This window comes from Nannospalax galili, unplaced genomic scaffold (assembly GCF_000622305.1).
Source record: "Nannospalax galili isolate Female #2095 unplaced genomic scaffold, S.galili_v1.0 scaffold39, whole genome shotgun sequence".
Classification (NCBI taxonomy): Eukaryota; Metazoa; Chordata; class Mammalia; order Rodentia; family Spalacidae; genus Nannospalax; species Nannospalax galili.
The window spans coordinates 7970826-7988509 of NW_008346683.1; the positions used below are offsets into that span (position 1 = coordinate 7970826).

Below are 17684 nucleotides of genomic sequence, written 5' to 3' on the forward strand. Positions count from 1 at the left end.
ACAAACCAGTTATTGTATCAGTTAAGAACTGTGGGACCAAAAGTCATCATCTTACGCAGGTGCTTACCTAGCTAATGTTAACCTTCATCAAGGAGAGGATTAAAAGGTGGGTATGCTGGTCTGTAATCCCAGAATTTGGAGGCTGACACAGGAAGATTATAGGTTTGACACTAGAGTGGGCTACATATTGAGATCCTGTCCCATAAAAGAGGAGGGGAAGGAGGAGGAGGAGAAGGAGGAAGATAAAAAGTAAAACTATGTGCTTTTTATTTGTTCAATGTTCATTTTCAAATATATTGTGATACTGATGTATTAATGAGATATCCTACAAAGAAATATACATTGCTGTTATTGCTACAATTTGGGGTTATAGTTCCATAGAAAGTTAAAGATTCCTTGTGGAACATTATTGGAAGTAAGGGTGCTTAGAAAGTTGATATGGAAATAGGAAAGATCATTAGAGGACACAGGAGTTCATGGAGAAACAGAAAGTCTAGTATTTGAAAGAGGAATGTATCACTAGGTTAGAGTATCCACCTGCAAATGAATTTTTATCTCAAGTCTCTCTTAGAGAGAGTAAAACAATGAGCTTGGCGTAGAAGGCTCCAGGTGACAGAGGCAGGGGAAGCATAAAGTAGGATACTGATCCTAAATCCCAGGGAAAACACCCTGATTGGATCCCAAAACTGTGATGGAATAGGCTGAATAGCAACTCTCCCAAAACGCATCTCCTGAAACCTCAGAGTGTGATTTTGTTTAGAAATAGTCTACAGATATAGTTAGGGCATTCCTAAATCCAATGACTGGTGTCCTCATAAAAGAGAGGACACAGAAGGACACACATGGTGAAGAAAGCCACACGGAGAGGAGGGCAGAGATGGGAGTGTGCAGATGTGGGATGAAGAATGCCAGGGTTGCTGTCGGAAGCTCAGGAGTTAGCCCTGTGAAGTACCACAAGACCGTAGCTCCAGTCACTCAGAAGGTTAAGGCGGGAGGATCTCTTGAGTACACAAATTTGAAGCCAGCCTGGGCTACAGCCTCTAAGGAAAGGATGGCTTTGTTGGCACCTTGATTTCAGAATTAGCGTCAGTAACTGTGAGGGAATAAATGATTAACATCTGTGGCAGTTTCTTACAGCAACACACCTGCACACCTGTGTAGATAGCTCCAGTCACTCAGAAGTTTAAGGCGGGAGGATCTCTTGAGTACACAAATTTGAGGCCAGCCTGGGCTACAGCCTCTAAGGAAAGGATGGCTTTGTTGGCACCTTGATTTCAGAATTAGCGTCAGTAACTGTGAGGGAATAAATGATTAACATCTGTGGCAGTTTCTTACAGCAACACACCTGCACACCTGTGTAGCATCTCTTGCAGAAATCCCACTTGAACCTCGGTTTACAGTGGATGGGATAGGACCTCAGATCCACACACCTTTTCATGAATTTACACCCTCAGGGTTGGCAGATTGCTGCCGGCTCTCAATGTCAGTGTAGGACCCTGACTTGCCAAACTTTTCAAGTTTCCTTATCAGTTTTTCATCCTTCAAAATTATTTTCTTTCTTTCTGTTTAACATTTTCATATAGCTTTTGAATTCCATGAAAAATATCTGTAATTTTGTCATCAGTGTACTGAATATCTTGAAGTGTTATAGTAAATCCACAATTTTTATTAAATTGTGATAAATATCAATGTGAATTAATATCTTTAGAAAATTGGTTCTTTCATAGTATGAAGTTTATGTTATTGTTTTAAATTTAGGTGTCTTAAAATGTGTCTTGTCATAAAATGCGTCAATTTTACTTTTGTAAAATTCTATTGTAAAAATTTTTCATCTCATTATATATCTTTCTAAATATTTCTTTTTAATGTTTTTCTCTGGGGGGGGTCAACTGGGAAGGGAGGAGGAAAGTTTATACAAGAACCATGGGGGTGAAGGGGAAGAAGGAACTCCTTACCAGTTTCATCTCTCTCCTTGTTTCATCACATCGATGGGGCAGAATTGGGACAATGGAAGGAGGAATGAGAACTCCAGTCAGTGTGTAAATTTGGCCATTTTTGGCAGCGACTTCGATTTCTTCCATTGCTGCATTGTTTGCCAGAATCTGCCCCTGAAAGGAAGCAGTGACATCTTTCATTCTGATCGCAGGGTCAAGCCATCAAGCCATCAACATCACTAAAAGTTCCCAACATCACTTCACTTCTCCCTGAAGGTTGCTAACAGATTTGCTGTCAGGGAACAATTGTATCTGTGAAACAAATCCTGACTGGGCAAGACATCTGTGCAGAAATGTTCCAGCATGTTCTGAGGTGGAACAGAGGCCTAAGGACTACCACTTTTTACCTCTGTGCTGAAACAGGGATCCATTCATCCAAGACAACCACTGGCCTTGCATTAGCTCTGTTTTAGGCACTAAGGACACATCCATAAACATACAGACAAGTTCCTGCTTAGGTGTGTGTGGAGGGAATGGAAATGAGTGAATTTGCCACACCCGCTCCATCATGGATCAAAGGCAACTTCTTTCTTCTCATTGCTCAAGTTAAAAGCCTCGCCCATCCAATATAATAGCATGATTTTCTTTGGTCGATCTTCAGAATGTATTCATGATTCAAGCACTTCTTACCATGTCTCTGCTCACCTGGCTAGAGACACCAACCACCATTCTTTTCTTTTTCGTCTTTGTGTGTGTGTACCGGGTACCTGGAGCCCAGAGGCCAACCTTGGGTGTTATTCCTCAGGTACTATTTACCAGGTTTATTGAGACAGGTTTCTCACTGGAGCTCACCAAGTGGACTAGGCTGACTGGCCAGTGAGCCCTAGGGATCCACCTGAGTCTGCCTCCCCAGCACTGGGGTTACAAGTGGGCCGCAGCACACATGAATGCTTTTTGTTTGTTTTGACAGGGACTCCCTAGTCTCAGCCCATCTGGAAGTCACTGTGTGGGCCAGGCTGGCCTCAGTCTCACAGAGATCCACCTGCCTCTGACTCCCAAGGGCTAAGATTAAAGGTGCACACCACCATGCCAAGCACGACACATGAGTATTTTTATGTGGGTTCGAGGATGGAACTCAGGTCCTCATGTTTGTGCAAAAAGCACTTTACTAACTGAATTATCCCCCCAGTCCTTGACACCATTCTTGACTGAATTATTGTAATCAGATCTCTTAATATGTTTCCCCAAAATGTGTGACTGATCATAATCCTCCAGTTTCTTCTCATCTCACTTGGAGTAAGAGCTCGCATCCTCACCCTGACTTCTCAGCACACGTGGGACCTGACCGACCCCACCTTCTCATCTTCTGGATGCCTGACTGCTTTCCACCCCGTCTCCCTTCTGCCTCCTCTGTCTGGCCACACTGTCCTGTTGTTCATCGAACAGCTGAGCCTGCCCATCGCCATGTGCATCTTCTCTTGGCTGTTTCTTCTCTCTGGAAGTTTCTGTCCCTGGAGAGTCACACTGCTATTATCCCATTTCAAGTCTTAGCTCAGATGTTTTCTTCTTTGTGAGAACTTGTTGGACCTTTATCTAAAATGTCAGTCTTATGAGGGCAGAAGGGTGACTATGAGTAGGGAGGAAGAATTCTAAAGACAGAGGAAGGGAGAATGAGTGAGAGTAATGGGTGTTAAAGAGGAAGACACAATGTTGCAGGTTTTCTCTCATATACAGAGCCTAGATTTAAAGTGTACACATACATATACATATATATGAGACATGAAAACAGAAGAGAGATATTTGTGGGGAGGAAGGGGACTAGCAGGGCGAGATAGGGGGCAAATATTCACAAGGTACAATGATGTACCTGTATGAAAATGTCATAATGAAACCTATCATTTTCAACATGAACAATAATGAATGAATGAAAAGTCCCATTTCACTTCCTAGTCCCATTTCCTGCTCGGCTGATTTTCTATCATAGATTTTACACACCGATTTCTTTATTGCCTAGTTCCCTAGTTATTAGAATGAAATTTGGATGTAACCAGTGACTGCTGTCTGGTCTTGGGTTCTTCAGGACCTAGGACAATGCCTGGCACACAGTGGTACCCAGTAGATGTCTGCTGAAAGGTGAGGTTGTCATCAGTAGGCAATGTCTCTCTGCTCTTAGACTTGGCCATCTCAGAGAGTGAGCTTCCTTGAGCTTCTTAGGTAAACCATGTTCCCTCCAGCTCAGGACTTCACGTGTGTTCTCCCTGCTGCCCAGCACTCTCTTCTATTCACTCTGCCAAGTTCTTTCTACTCCCCCTTCAAGGCATGGCCATAGGGACCTCCCGAGGTCCTCTTGACCTGCTGCTTTCTTGGACCCTCTGCCTGTGTGCCTTCATACCTTTCCAGACTTCTCTGACTGGCACTCATCGCAACTGTAATTTATTGGTCACTTAATGGATTATTAAATTCTATTTCCTCTGGGATGGACGTCTGTCTGATGTTTTTGCTGCTTTATCACTAGAATGCAGTGAAGGCTGTCATCCAGGCAGATGCTCAGCTGATACTTGCTGGTATTGATATTGAAAGCACTGAGCAAAGAGTAGACAACTGTAAAGATTGCAGGCCTGTGAGATAGGGGAGATAGCCCAGTTGGTGAAGTACCTGCCTGGCACAAGCATGAAGACCTGAGTTGATCCCCCAAACCTACATTTAAAAAGCCAGGTTCAGTAGCTACACTTTTAATTTCAGCACATGGGCAGTGAAGACAGGTGAATCCCTGGTGGTTGCTAGTCATCCAGCCTAGGCTACTCGGTGAGCTTCAGGCCAGTGAGAGACCTTGTCTTAAAAGAAAGGTGGACAGTGCCTGAAGAATGATGACTGAGCTGGTCCTCTGGACTCTGCATGCACAAACATTCATGTGCATGTGCACCTGCACACACATGTTCTTGCATATACCACCCCTAACAAGAAAAGATTTCAGGCCTGTGAGTCAGTGTAGAGGTGAGATAATTTGATGAATGGGCATCACCAGAACAGCCATGAATGCGTTGGTACCAGCATAGACTTCTCACTTACATTGTTGGTTATGTTGAACCGGATGACCTGATTGGCCATGCTCCGGATGTGAGGTGTTGAAATGAGAGTGGCCACTTCCAGCTGTAATGAGAAGAGCTCTATGGAAACATTTGCAGCAATGAACAAAACCCCCATTTCTTACAGCCCTTGCTGGAAAAAGTCCTTAACTGTTGATTAAATAACGGGGGCATTGACATTTGATGCCCTGAGTATTTGTGGCTTTGAAGATTTCTTTGATAACAGTATAACACATAACAGATGAAGGGTTTGCTCAGAGCTAAGAAAAAGCCTCACAAATTCTCTAGCAACAAAATATTGGAATTCAAGAGTAAGGTCTGATATTTTGAAAGCATAGACAAAGTAGGAGGAAGAATAAGGCCAACCTGGGTAAATGGGATAATGTGGTATCTGACAAGTTCCAGAAGTTTCCAAGAACCCTGCAAAGGAATAAAAATATTACTTTAGTCCACGAAGAAAACTCCATACTCTTCCTTTTCTGAGAGCCCTTCAAATGATTTTGGAGACTAAATCATAAAAGAAAATGACTCAAAACCCCTTTATTGGGAGATTGAAGATGAGAAAATTTCCATGCCACATATAGCTAACATCCATCAAATCTCTTGGTGGTAGCTATTTTGAAAACATAAGAAGCACATTTCTCAGCATCCCTGCGAGGTAGAGACTACTATTGACAGATTTTATATGTAATAACACCGAGCTTCAGAACCATGCCCACAGCCACACGGCTCACTCAGTACTGGAGCCTAAGAATGGCAGACTCTCAGCCACTCTGCTCCACAACATCACTACACATCTTAAGATACATTCTGGAATTTCTACAACATTTGCTATTTATGATTCTGTCTCTCTTGCTCCATAAGTCAACCTCTGCTTGTCAAGTCACATACTGGTCTTTTAAGGAATATTTAGCTGCAGGGACCGATTGCCTTTCCCCTCAAAGGAAGCCAGTCCTCCTTCAAAGATATCTCCACAGGTTACTCTTGCTTCAGAAAGCTGAAGTGATAGTGGAGAAAAAAATAAGGTCCTGGGGCTCTCAGGGGAAAGTACAGACAGGTGCCTTGGAGGGCGCCTACAGGGTGGAATGGCACAGGGCCACATTCCCGGGGAAGAGGCAGCAATGATTTCTGGCATTCCTGCAGCACGTCTATACCTGACACAGCTGGGTGGACAAGCTTCTCAGCTCTCGAGTTCTGCTAGATATTTGGCACAGCTTGAATAGACGAAGGATCATAGGTCAAGATCCTGGTAACCATCAGGAAGTTGTCCTTTCTGGGGACATGTTCTCACATCCTCAAGGCCCAGGCTGAATGAAAGCATTGCCAAACCCGAGGTCCCCTCATTCAGCCTCCTTGTGGCACTTGGCCTTGATCATGATGTCAGGGAGCTACCTTTAAGTAGTTACCATATATCTTGGTTTGTTTGGCCCAACCAGGGTTTACATGTGCTGTCCTGGCAGCTCTATTTCTCAAAGGTGTCCTGGTACGGAAGATGAATGACCAGCCTGCCATACCTATAAGCCAATACTAGGATGTACAGGGCTGTGCTGCCTTTAAGAACTCTGAACTTGACACCAATTAGCTGACCCTGGAAGCGATGATTTTTGAGGCCCTTGAATGGGTTTACTAAGCAACCTTGAGCAAGTCAGCCCCTGGATCTCAGCTTCTCTTTACTCTATGGTACCCAGAAATTTGGGCTTTCAGGAGGAAGCAGTGCTGCGACTTGCTTCGGTGCTCTGTGGTAGGAAGGATGGGACAAAGAGGACACTGCTAAGACATGTCTCACGTGGATGGTCAATTCCTGGAAGACAGGGGCCATGCATGCAAATGTCAGGCTGTACCCAGATAACATGGTATGGGGCACACAGTAGGTTCTTGACAAGCATAAATTAAAAAAGGAAGGTGTGCTAGGAAGAGCACTGGGCTTGACCTTAGAAACCTGGATAGTAATCCTAGTCTGCCTCTGTGTGACCTTGAGCAAATATCTGAACCGCCTACAGTTTTCCCTGAATGATAAAGATATTAGTATGAATCCCTTCCATACCTCTGCTTCTATGGGAAAGAATTTCTCAGTGGGATAATCTACTTCTAAAATCTAATTAGTGTTGGACCCATTTCATAAGAAAGAAAATGAAAGAGACGCAGGAGTCTCAGCACCACTCTAGTCACTGTATGCTGGAACCTTCTCTGGCTAGGGTCATCAGCACCACCCAGCAGATTGACAGGGCATGCTTCCATATGCTGTTGTCCAAGAGCCTTTAGAAGTCCTTCACTCTTTCCCTTAGGATACTCCCTCCCTCCACTGTGATGGATAATGCTGATTGTCAACTTGAATCCAGAGTCACCTGGGAGATGGGTCTCCGGGCATACCTCTTGATTGGTGTGGGAAGACCCCTCTTAATGTAAATGGGACCTTTCCCCGAGTTTGGAGTCCTGGACTGAATAAAGTGCTGAGCACAAGCATGCACACATTCATTCCTGTCTTCTGACTGTGGATATAATGTGACCAGCTGCTTCAAGCTTCTGATGCCTTGACTTCTCTGTCATGATGGAGCCATAACCTGGAGCTATGAGCTAAAATAAACCCTTTCTCTCTTAGGTTGCTTTTGTCAGAGTATTTTATTACAGCAAGAGGAAAAGAAACAATACCCTCCCTACTGTTTTATGTGAAAACTATATCCAAGTCCTTTGGTGCCATAGAGCGCTTTTTAACTGTAGACTTTTAAAATGATTTTTCCTTTGCCTCACTTTATTCACAAGGAATCTGAGTTTGCAAAGACAAGCCTCCTTGCTCCCTTCGCTTTTATTTCTGTTCAGTTCTTTCAGTGATAAAGCCTACACCTGGGATGGCCATCAGGTGCTATTGTCTCTGTGGGGATGGGATGGTTTCTGGATTCAAGCTGGGATTCAGAGGGAAAAGGATCCAGTAAGGAAACACACACTCCGACTTAACATTTGAAACATGGGTCTGAGGAAACCAGTTTTCCCGTTTCCATGGGGCCTTTGTCTCACACTGAGATTCTCCACTGAAGTTTATTAAAAGTAAAGAATGATATTAAGAGGGTAGAGAGAGAATTTCCTATAGGCTGAGAATTTGTAACCCATGCAGGCTCTGGATGTTAGAAAGGGCACAGTTTCCTTTCTAAGTGGAACTGTGATAGCGACTGAGGAGCAAGGTACATAGGAAAGGGTTATTGTGGAGAGAGAGTTCTTTGAAGGGTTAGCCTGGGCTGTCCCTGGATGATCTTCTTTAGGTGTCATTCTTTAAGTGGTTTTAGAGTTGGAAGAAACTTGAGCATACTGATTTTTTTTTAACAGATGAGAAACATTAGAAAAGACTAGACAAGTCAAACCAATAATTTAGTCCCAGGGCTGTAGAGTTTAACTGTATTCAGGAAAATTGACAGATCATAACTCTGTTGAGGAGGCTGCAGCCACATCCAGGAGTAGTTTCCAGATGTTGTCTGATTAGTGATGTCTCCCTTGGTTATGAGAAGGCAGATGGTGATATGTATAACTACTGATTTCTCCCAGTTTAGAAAAAGCTGTCTGGACACAGGGGAAGGCAGTGATGCTGACTCAATGCACCTTAGTAAGAAGGGTACTCTACCTCTGGAGACAGGAGGTAATCAAGGGTGCCATCCTTCATGTTATCCAGTGCTTCATTACTTGGAACGAAAATCGTGTATGGTCCACCAACCCCATCCTCATCTAAGGCATGTCCGACATTGGTTTTCTGCATTTGAGAAATTAAATTTTATGACTCTGTTTTCTCAGATTAATATTTGAAGTAGTTCTCCAGAAAGTAGTTAATATGTCTGCTAATTATACAATGACTTCCATTTTTCAGATGTTCATGGAAAGTGCATACCTCCAACAAAGATCTGAACTTGCTGTATCTTGGTTGTAGCATTGTCATTATGGTTTGCTGAAAAGACAGGTTTTTGCTTAAAAGTCAGTAAAATAATTGATAAAGTGGTTTTGGAATTACAAACCTCAACATTAAGAGATGGCAGTATTTACGTTTAAGTGTGGCTATATATGAAAGGACTGCTTTACTGTCGACTTTACAATTGACTGCTAAACTTTAGACCACTGTTTTGATTTAACCAGTCTTCAAATCTGTGCGTTCTTCAGACCCTCCCAGCAAAAGGCAAACTAAGTGCTGGTAACACTTTCTTCTAGGATGTGACTCGCCAGACAGCAGAGAAAGGTGGCCTTGGGTTGACCTCACTTTTACCTGACTTATCTCACCTGGGGGTTGCTCTCAAGTGTGGGTTTTAGCTTGTCCATGGCTTGGTCCAGGATGTGTATAAGCCCATTTGAAGCAACTATGTTCCCCTGAATAATTTTCACCTTCTTTTTGCCTCCATAAAGTTTAAGCTTTAGCTGATTGTCCTAAAATACCAAAGAAAGAAAAATAAAATTAATGTGGTGTTCTGGAAAGAGTAAGCATCAGACTACAAGTCAGAAGTCTTGAGTGCTCGGGTCCTGCCATGTACTTGCTATGAGACTTTGGACAAATTACACAGTCTTACAGGAGGATGACATATCTGTTTGGCTTACCTCACATGTTTTTCATTAAACCCGTACAAGATCCTGCTGAGTATCTTATGCAAAATGTGGATAAGGCATTCTATGCTTTCCTCCAATAAACTGCAAGCTCCACAAGGACATAACAGTTTAGCTGATGCATCACCTGCTTTAATGCCTTGCCCAGAGAAGGTGCACAGCAAATGCATTTGTTGAATGAGTAACTGAAGTGAATTCTTTTTAAAAACATTTATTATTTTTATTTTATGTGTATGAGTGTATTGCCTGCATGTATGTAAGTGCACCCATGTTGTGCAATGCCCACGGAGGTCAGAAGAGGGTGTCAGATTCCCTGGAACTGGAGTTACAGATAGTCGTTAGCTGCCAGATGGGTGCTGGGAACTCAACCTGGGTTCTCTGCAAGAACAGTCAGTGCGCTTAACCACTGAACCATGTCTCCAGCCTCTGAAATTAATTCTTATGTGACTATTAAAGAGTTACAGGCAATAAATATTTCTTGAATGAATGACTAAGTGAATGTATGCATGCCCTTGTGAGAAATGAGGACACATATTCCTATCTGTTATTTATACATCTCTCTGTCCTCTGTATCCACCTTTCTATCTATCATCCACCCTCAAACATACACTATAGCAGACTGGTTAAGACTGTGGGCTTGGTATCAGGCAGATGCACTCTTGAATCCTAGCTCAGGATTTTCTGTGTGACCTTTCTACTGTCCTATAGGGGAGACAAGGATTCAGATAAAACAAGTACAAATAACACAAATATTTACCTCAGTATTTAGCATGGAAAGAACACTTGGAAATCGATATTAGGTAAACTACAACAGCCTAGGTCATAACTCACACATGTACACCTGTTATTAATCACATGCCCCCAGCTAAGTAGACCCATGAAGAGAGTTATTTGTGAAGGGAGGGGGACAGTTTGATCTTAAAAGCTGGCAGAATGAATGGCATTAGGAGAGATAGAGGTGTTCTCTGTAGAAGATGGACCAGCTCCAGCAACTCAAACCAAACACACTCAATTCTTTTCCTTTCACAAGATGAATGTTGACAACTTTGAGCCAGCGCTTCCAGGAAACGGGTTCACAGCACTTCGTCTTCCTGGTGGCAGCTGAGTTAACGGTTGCTTTGACAGCTAACTCAGTCCAGATCCAATCAAACGTTCTAGTCCTGTTTCTGTAACAGTCCACTCCCTCCTCCCCCACCTCCAGTGTTACCCTGCTATTTCCATAAGAGTGAAATGCAGAGAAACTCTGACCTTATCCCTGTTGAAGATTTCCCCTGACTTCCCAGTCAGGGTATAGAAGGTGTCTGTGTCATTCATCTGCTCTGTGTTCATTTGCCCAGCAATGATGTGGAGTTTCATAAAGTACCGAGCAGTCTCCTTATCCATCAAAAGCTCCTTTACCTAAGAAAAGAGAGTCGGATGGATGATACTTGGAAAAAATGAGCATGTTGTGTCTTATTTAACATCAGAGACACCCAAGCCAGTGTGCGCCCAAAAGGGTTCTATCAGATACAGATGGTGTTTCAGATGAGCACAGACTCAGGGCCAGGCTCTAAAAAGAGTGGAATCTGGAGAGTCAGGGCTAATGCCCAGTACACTGTTAGACACTAGAGGCCACTTAGCGGTGGATCTCACAAGGTGGAAAGAGCAGGGCAATGGATACAGGAGGAGATCATCATCACAGAGGAATCTATCTTGAGTCCAAGAAAAGGACCAGAATATAACCTTCTTAAGTTTTATGGAGTAGGAAGAGTGAGCTGATGATGCTTTTGAATAGTAAAGTTATGGGACCAAATCGACGTTTTGGTTACTACTACACAGCCAACAATCAACAGATGCTTTTCAATGAACTCTGTGTAAACTTTATATATTAAAGGGGAGACCCCTTGCAAAGTGCCGAGTGTGAAGGCTTGCAACACTGCCATTTCTCCTTGGCAGGAGAGACTATAGGATATCTCTGAAGGTCAAGAGTGGACAGGCTCATCTCAGATGGATGAAGGGTGATGGTATATCAAGATGAAGGAGGTGGCAACATACTGGGCTTCCATTTAAGGCAGCACAAATTCTCATCAGAAGGCGTCTTGGATGACAATAATCCAATTTTATATAAATCAGTAAGCACTGTTTATGTTAGAACTAACTGAACTATTTCATTGATATCATTGCCATAGGACACCTCCACCAGATGTAGGTTTCATACCAACTCCATGAATTATCTCAACAGCTGCACACACTGAAGAGTAACTTTTTCTTCTGGCTCCCCCTGTCACTGTTACCATTCCTGATGACTTCAAAGAAATGAATATCCAGCTAATGTATTAGTTGAATTCTTCCTGCGGGAAATGAGCAGCTTTGCATTATACAAATCTTATTTATCACAAGGACTGTATATTAGGGACCTTCAAGGGCACCCTTGGATGGACAGTGATTGAAAGACAGCCTTGTAGAGTGCTGCTAGATATACAAGTACTTTTTCATTTTGGACAAATAAATTGAGTTGTGTGTTGATGATCTGTGTACTTCTGTAAGAATATTTCTCTGAGAGAAGTTTATCAAATAGTGCACATTCTTGTTCATGTGTGGATGCTAAAAGAATTGATTTCTTAGAAGGAAAGCATACAATAGAAGTCATTAGAGTCAGAAAGGGGTAAAAGGGAGTTGGAGACAGAGGACAGTTCGATTAGATAATGGGTACCACACTTTAGTTAGACAAGATGAATACACTCAAGAGTTCTACCACAGTTTACAATGCTTCTGTGTTAATTTAAAACATATGTTTATCAAAAAAGTCCCACCATGCTTATCACCAATAGGCTTAATTGTAATAGAGGTTTTTCACTTTAAATAAGATACTATTTATTAAGGCATTTTTACACCATCCCCCCTCGCTGCGGGGTTATTTTAAATACTCACATTGACTCCTTTCAGTCCCTTGTCTGGGGGCAGTAGCACGGTGAACGGTCCCAAGTTGCTCAGTGGCCAGGCATAAGCTTTGTCTTAGGAGTTCAAATACACAAAGAAAGAAAATGCCTCGTAGGTCAGAGACATATGGGGAGTGAAGTTGCCCAGTGGGTCATGTCATGACCAGTTCCTCTATGCCCTTCTCTGCTCTCATTGCTGTGTTGGAGCCCTTGGTAACTCTAAGAGTACGTATTACTGTGAAATGCTAGCCTGATATGTTCTCAGAACACTCTCAGAGTGTCCCGCAGACTCAGCTGTGACTTTATAGATACTCTGGGAAGAGGGAAAAGAGTATGATAATATCTTTTGACAGTCCTTCAGTTCTTGACCCTGTACCTGATTTTCTGAGCTGTCATCTACCTGTGTAAGGATTCAGTCCTTGGTTTCACCCAAGACCAGTTTGGGAGAGCCCAAACTAGACTTAGTGCTCAGTTGGTGCCCTCTTGAAAAGTAGAATAGTCAAACTGAAGATCTCACATTTGCATTCTGCCCTGGGCCCTGAATGTTAAGTAGCCAGCCTGTTTCCATCACCTTGGGGAAGCTGGGACATCAGAACAGGCTCTGTGTTCTCACCCAGGAGTAAGCTGCAATGGGGGAAGGTGAAAGGTCAACAGGACTCTGTCTCAGGAAATGTTGGTGGGGGTGATTGTGCAAGAGACACTCTGCATCCCCTTCCACTCTCATCTCATGTCCCGAGTTATTAGCAGAAGATTGTAGTTGCTGGAAGATTGTTCCCAAGCTCAAGTCCTGTTGGTAACACTTGACCTCCCCTCTGAGGTCTTGCAAAGAGCAGACCATGTAGGCGGTACAGTCAGATTTGTGCAGAGAACATAGCATTGGTCTGCAAAGATGCTGACTTCTCTACTCCTGTCTTTTCCGGGAAATCATTTTTGTTAACTTGGAAAATTCTAGCATAAATGCTGATATTTTAAGGTTCCTATTTGCTGGTCGAGTTTATGTTTTATTTTTTGTTGTCAGACTGGCCAAATTCATGCTTGGTTGAAGTCTTGTCCAATGTTATGAACAGCTATAATATTTCATTCTCCAGGGGTGGTGGGGCAATAATTGTAGATGCTGAGGGTCTTTTCTACTATCGCCCTGCCTAGAGCTTGGGGGAGGATTTTTTTTTTTACTAGTAGAGGTTGACCAGTAGCTTCTGGCTAAGGTGCATACAACCAATATTGTTCTAAAATTCAAGTGACACCTTCACTGTTGAACATGGATACTGCCATGGGGCCTTAGTGACTCTATTCCCAGCACTACAACATTTGTTCATCTCTAAAAATACATGAAGTCAAAGGCATGGGGATGATATTTGACATCAGTTGCTATCCCTTTTGCTGTTATTCTAAATCTATTAATCTATGGGAACCCTAGGACTGTAACCCAAGCTCTCTGCTTACTAATCTTTGCATTGTTAGGCTTTCTAGAAAACAAATGTCTCCTTGGAAACAGCTGTCTGCATCTCTCCATCACCCGTATGACCCATCCCTACAAGGGCTGGTCCCAGTGCACCAGCCTTGCCTGTCCTTTCTGCAATCTTTTGTCTTGCAGATGCCCTGGCTCAAAAGGTGGCTGCCCTTGAGGAGGAAACGTGTATCTCACAGCTGCATACCGAGGAGTGAGATGAAAGGGGTCAGCTCTCCTTGCCACTTTCCTCTGTGTTCAGTATTTAATTCTCTGAGTCGCTCCATGATGTTTCCATAACAGGTCAGGCCATCGCCCACATAACCTTTCTGACAGGTGCATCTGTAGAGAGGGTGAAACCACATTCTCAGGGTCTTCACAGATGAGGAAAACAATATGGCAAGCAGTAGTGGACAAGGTCAGAAGAGGCACAAACCCAGTGAGCAGACAAGTGCAGATCACGGCTTAGAGTTGCCATTCCAGAATCAGGTGGATAATATAGTATGTGCATCTATAAACAGAAGATATCTTTGTATGCTCTTTGGAGTGGTTATTTTCAAAGTGTACTCTAGATACCATCCACATAAGAATCACTTGGAATATTTGCTACAAATGTAGATTTAGGGCGCATAAGACAGAACTCCTGAACTGGAATAAGCTACTTATGATAGTTAATATTGTGATGGTTGATTGAACTTATTAGGATCTAGAATGACCTCAGAGACAAGCCTGTGAACAAGCCTGCAAGACAGTATCTAGATTAGGTTAACTAAGGTGCGAAGATCCACCTTAATTGTAGAGGCACCATTCCATGGACTGGGATCCTAGACTAAATAAAAGGGAAAAAGGGAGCTGAGCAGGAGCACTCATCACTCTCTACCTCCTGACCTGGATGCATGTGAACAGCTGCCTCAAGCTCCTCCTACCATGATGTCCCGCCATAATGGACTGTGTCCCTCAAACTCCTGTTAAGTTGCCTTTGTCAAGATATTTGATCACAGCAACAGGAAAAGTAGGTAATCTACTACCAAGAGCAGCTTTCAGGGCAGTAAAGACTTAGAACCAATCATCTGCATAGAATATGCACCCGTACTCTCTCCCTTCCTAGACAAAGTTCCCTTACCCTTCTCCTCCCTCAGGGAGGCCTACTCCAGTGTCCCTTCTTGCTTTGGGTCTGCTCCCCTTACACACACTCTCATGGTGCTATGTAGCCCTCTCTGTAACAGCAGTTTCAGCTGTAATTTATTCTGATCTGTCTGGTTATGTGATAAATATCTGCTTCCCTCTCTGCTGAGGGCAAAGGCTTTGAGTGTCTCTGTTCACTGTGGTCACCCCAGGATATAGCACAGGGCCAGGTCCCTAGGAGGTACTTAATCAATAGTCATACAATAAGTAGGAATCGAATGAAGTAGATAAGAAAAACAAGGAGATCAGCCATATACAATAACAATTAATACATAAGCCAGGGACGCCTTAGAATTACAACACAATAGTTTAGTCTCATAAGAGAGAAAGTTGAAGATGTGCCAACAGTGGCATGCTGGTAAGCATCTAATAACCAGTTCTCAAGAGAATGTGTGTGAGGAAGGAAACCTTGATTGACAGTACTTGGCAAGTTCAATGGTTTCTCATTGTACATTGGCCAATTTCAAACTACTAACATGATGTCAACAAGTCTGCGAAATCCCTAAAAATTTAGCACTCTGCTCTGTGAAATAGGAAGCACTGGCTGTTCTCTAGGAGAGGAGTTGGCAGCTAGTGTAGGAAGGTGACATTGATTAGGATCCTGGAGATGAGCCAGGAACCAAACATGAGGCAGGAGAAGAACTTTCCAGAGAGGGGCACAACCCTGATCTGCAGAGGTGGTGACTCACACCTAGGACTGTATCCCCGAGAATAACTCGAGAATAAAATTTGCTTCTAAATATGGTCTCTTGGAAAACAGATCTATTTCCAACAGCTTTGTAGAACAAACCTCTCAGAGCCCTGTTTCCCTTTGCCTGCAGTGGTCTTTTAACTGTCTTTCTGTATTTCATGTTCTCTTCTCCAATCAACCCTTTATACATCCTCTGAGTGATTTCCCCCAAAGAGAAGCCTGTTACCTGCATGGTCCAAATCCTCCAAACTTCCTCACTTATAGGGCAACATTCAAGAAGTGGGTACCTACTGCCTACCACAAACACCAGCAGTACCAAACTGATGTACATATATATGTACATATATACTATTTTATTATTTTATTTTATGTGTATGAGTATATTGCCTGCATGTAAGTAAGTGATCCCATATCATGCAATGCCTGTGGAGGTCAGAAGAAGGCATCAGATCCCCCTGAAACTGGAGTTATGGACAGATGTTAGCAGCCATGTGGGTGCTAGGAATCAAATCTGGTTTCTCTGTAAGAGTAGCCAGTGTTCTCAACTGCTGAGCCATCATTCTAGCCTACTTGCCTATCTATCTATCTATCTATCTATCTATCTATCTATCTATCTATCTATCTATCAATCATCTATCTACCTATCTATCTATCATCTATCTATCTATCTATCTATCTATCTATCATCTACCTATCTATCATCTATCTACCTATCTATCATCCATCTACTGATAGGATCTCACTATGTATTCCAGACTGGCCTGGAACTTGTTATGTACTCTAGGCTGGTCTCAAACTCAATATTTCGCCCCAGTTTCCCAAGTGCTGGGATTACAGGTATACAACACCACAGCAGGCTAGTGTTTTCTTTTTTTATACTTTATTTATTATTTTTATTTTATGTATATGTGCATATTGCCTGCATGTATGTGAGTGCACCTGTATCGTGCATTGCCGCAGAAATCAGAAGAGGATTCCCCTGGAACTGGAGTTAAGGATGGTTCGTAGCCACCATGTGGGTGCTGGGAATCGAACCTGGGTCCTCTGCAAGAGCAGTCAGTGGTCTTAACCACTGAGCCATCTCTCCAGCCCCTAGTGTTTTCTTTTTAAAGGCCTTTCTAAATTTTCTCAGGCTGTTTGCCCTACCAGCAGTATTCAACCCCTTTACCTGATAGCTCTCAGGGACCTTATCTGACCTCCTGAGTCTCCAGCTGGCTGCACACTATCTCTTTGGTATCTCCACCACAATCATTCCCACTAGAATTCCCTCTCGAGACATCATACCCTCTGCAAGATGGGAAACCTCCTGGGAAGATGGGTCTTACCTTGTTCCTTATTTTGTCACAGAACCCAAGACAGAGCCTAGGACTGATTAATTACTAAGTACTGACTTATTCTAGGATCCTTGGTAAGTGAGAGGGCTGAAGATAAAAGACACTTTGTCCTAAAAATATTCTCACACAGTGAATAAAACATGCATGAAAACAAACAATGACAGCAATGTAATAAAGCCACTCGCCCTTCATGAGTCTTGGTTTCTCATTTATAGAATGGGTCTAGTCATATCCTTATAGTTCTTGATGGAGGGGATAATGAAATACAAAACAGAGAGACAGATACATGACAAGCCCAATACTTGGCAGATGATGATGACAATGATAAGGGTAACCATGATGCTTGAGATGGCGACTCTAGCAACAACAGTAATGCCACACCAAGGTGCTGATAGAGAGTAGAGAAGTTCTCCAACAGGTAACTTAAGTTCCAGAGGAAGTGTCATGAAGACTGAACAGGATGCTGGAGGGAAGTGACCAATTCTGCTTAGATAAACAAGGGGAAATTCTAGGAGAA

At 42.9% G+C, this 17684-nt stretch overlaps 1 protein-coding gene across 1 annotated transcript in view; it reads right to left on the reverse strand.

Annotated features, from left to right (window-relative positions):
- Stab2 (stabilin 2) overlaps positions 1 to 17684 on the reverse strand; it is a 162229-nt gene that overhangs the window by 122266 nt on the left and 22279 nt on the right. The window contains 9 exon segments of the mRNA XM_029568320.1: positions 1956 to 2108; positions 5004 to 5084; positions 5387 to 5440; positions 8631 to 8756; positions 8892 to 8948; positions 9275 to 9418; positions 10841 to 10990; positions 12503 to 12585; positions 14166 to 14299. Of these exon segments, the coding sequence (XP_029424180.1) occupies positions 1956 to 2108; positions 5004 to 5084; positions 5387 to 5440; positions 8631 to 8756; positions 8892 to 8948; positions 9275 to 9418; positions 10841 to 10990; positions 12503 to 12585; positions 14166 to 14299 (982 nt within the window).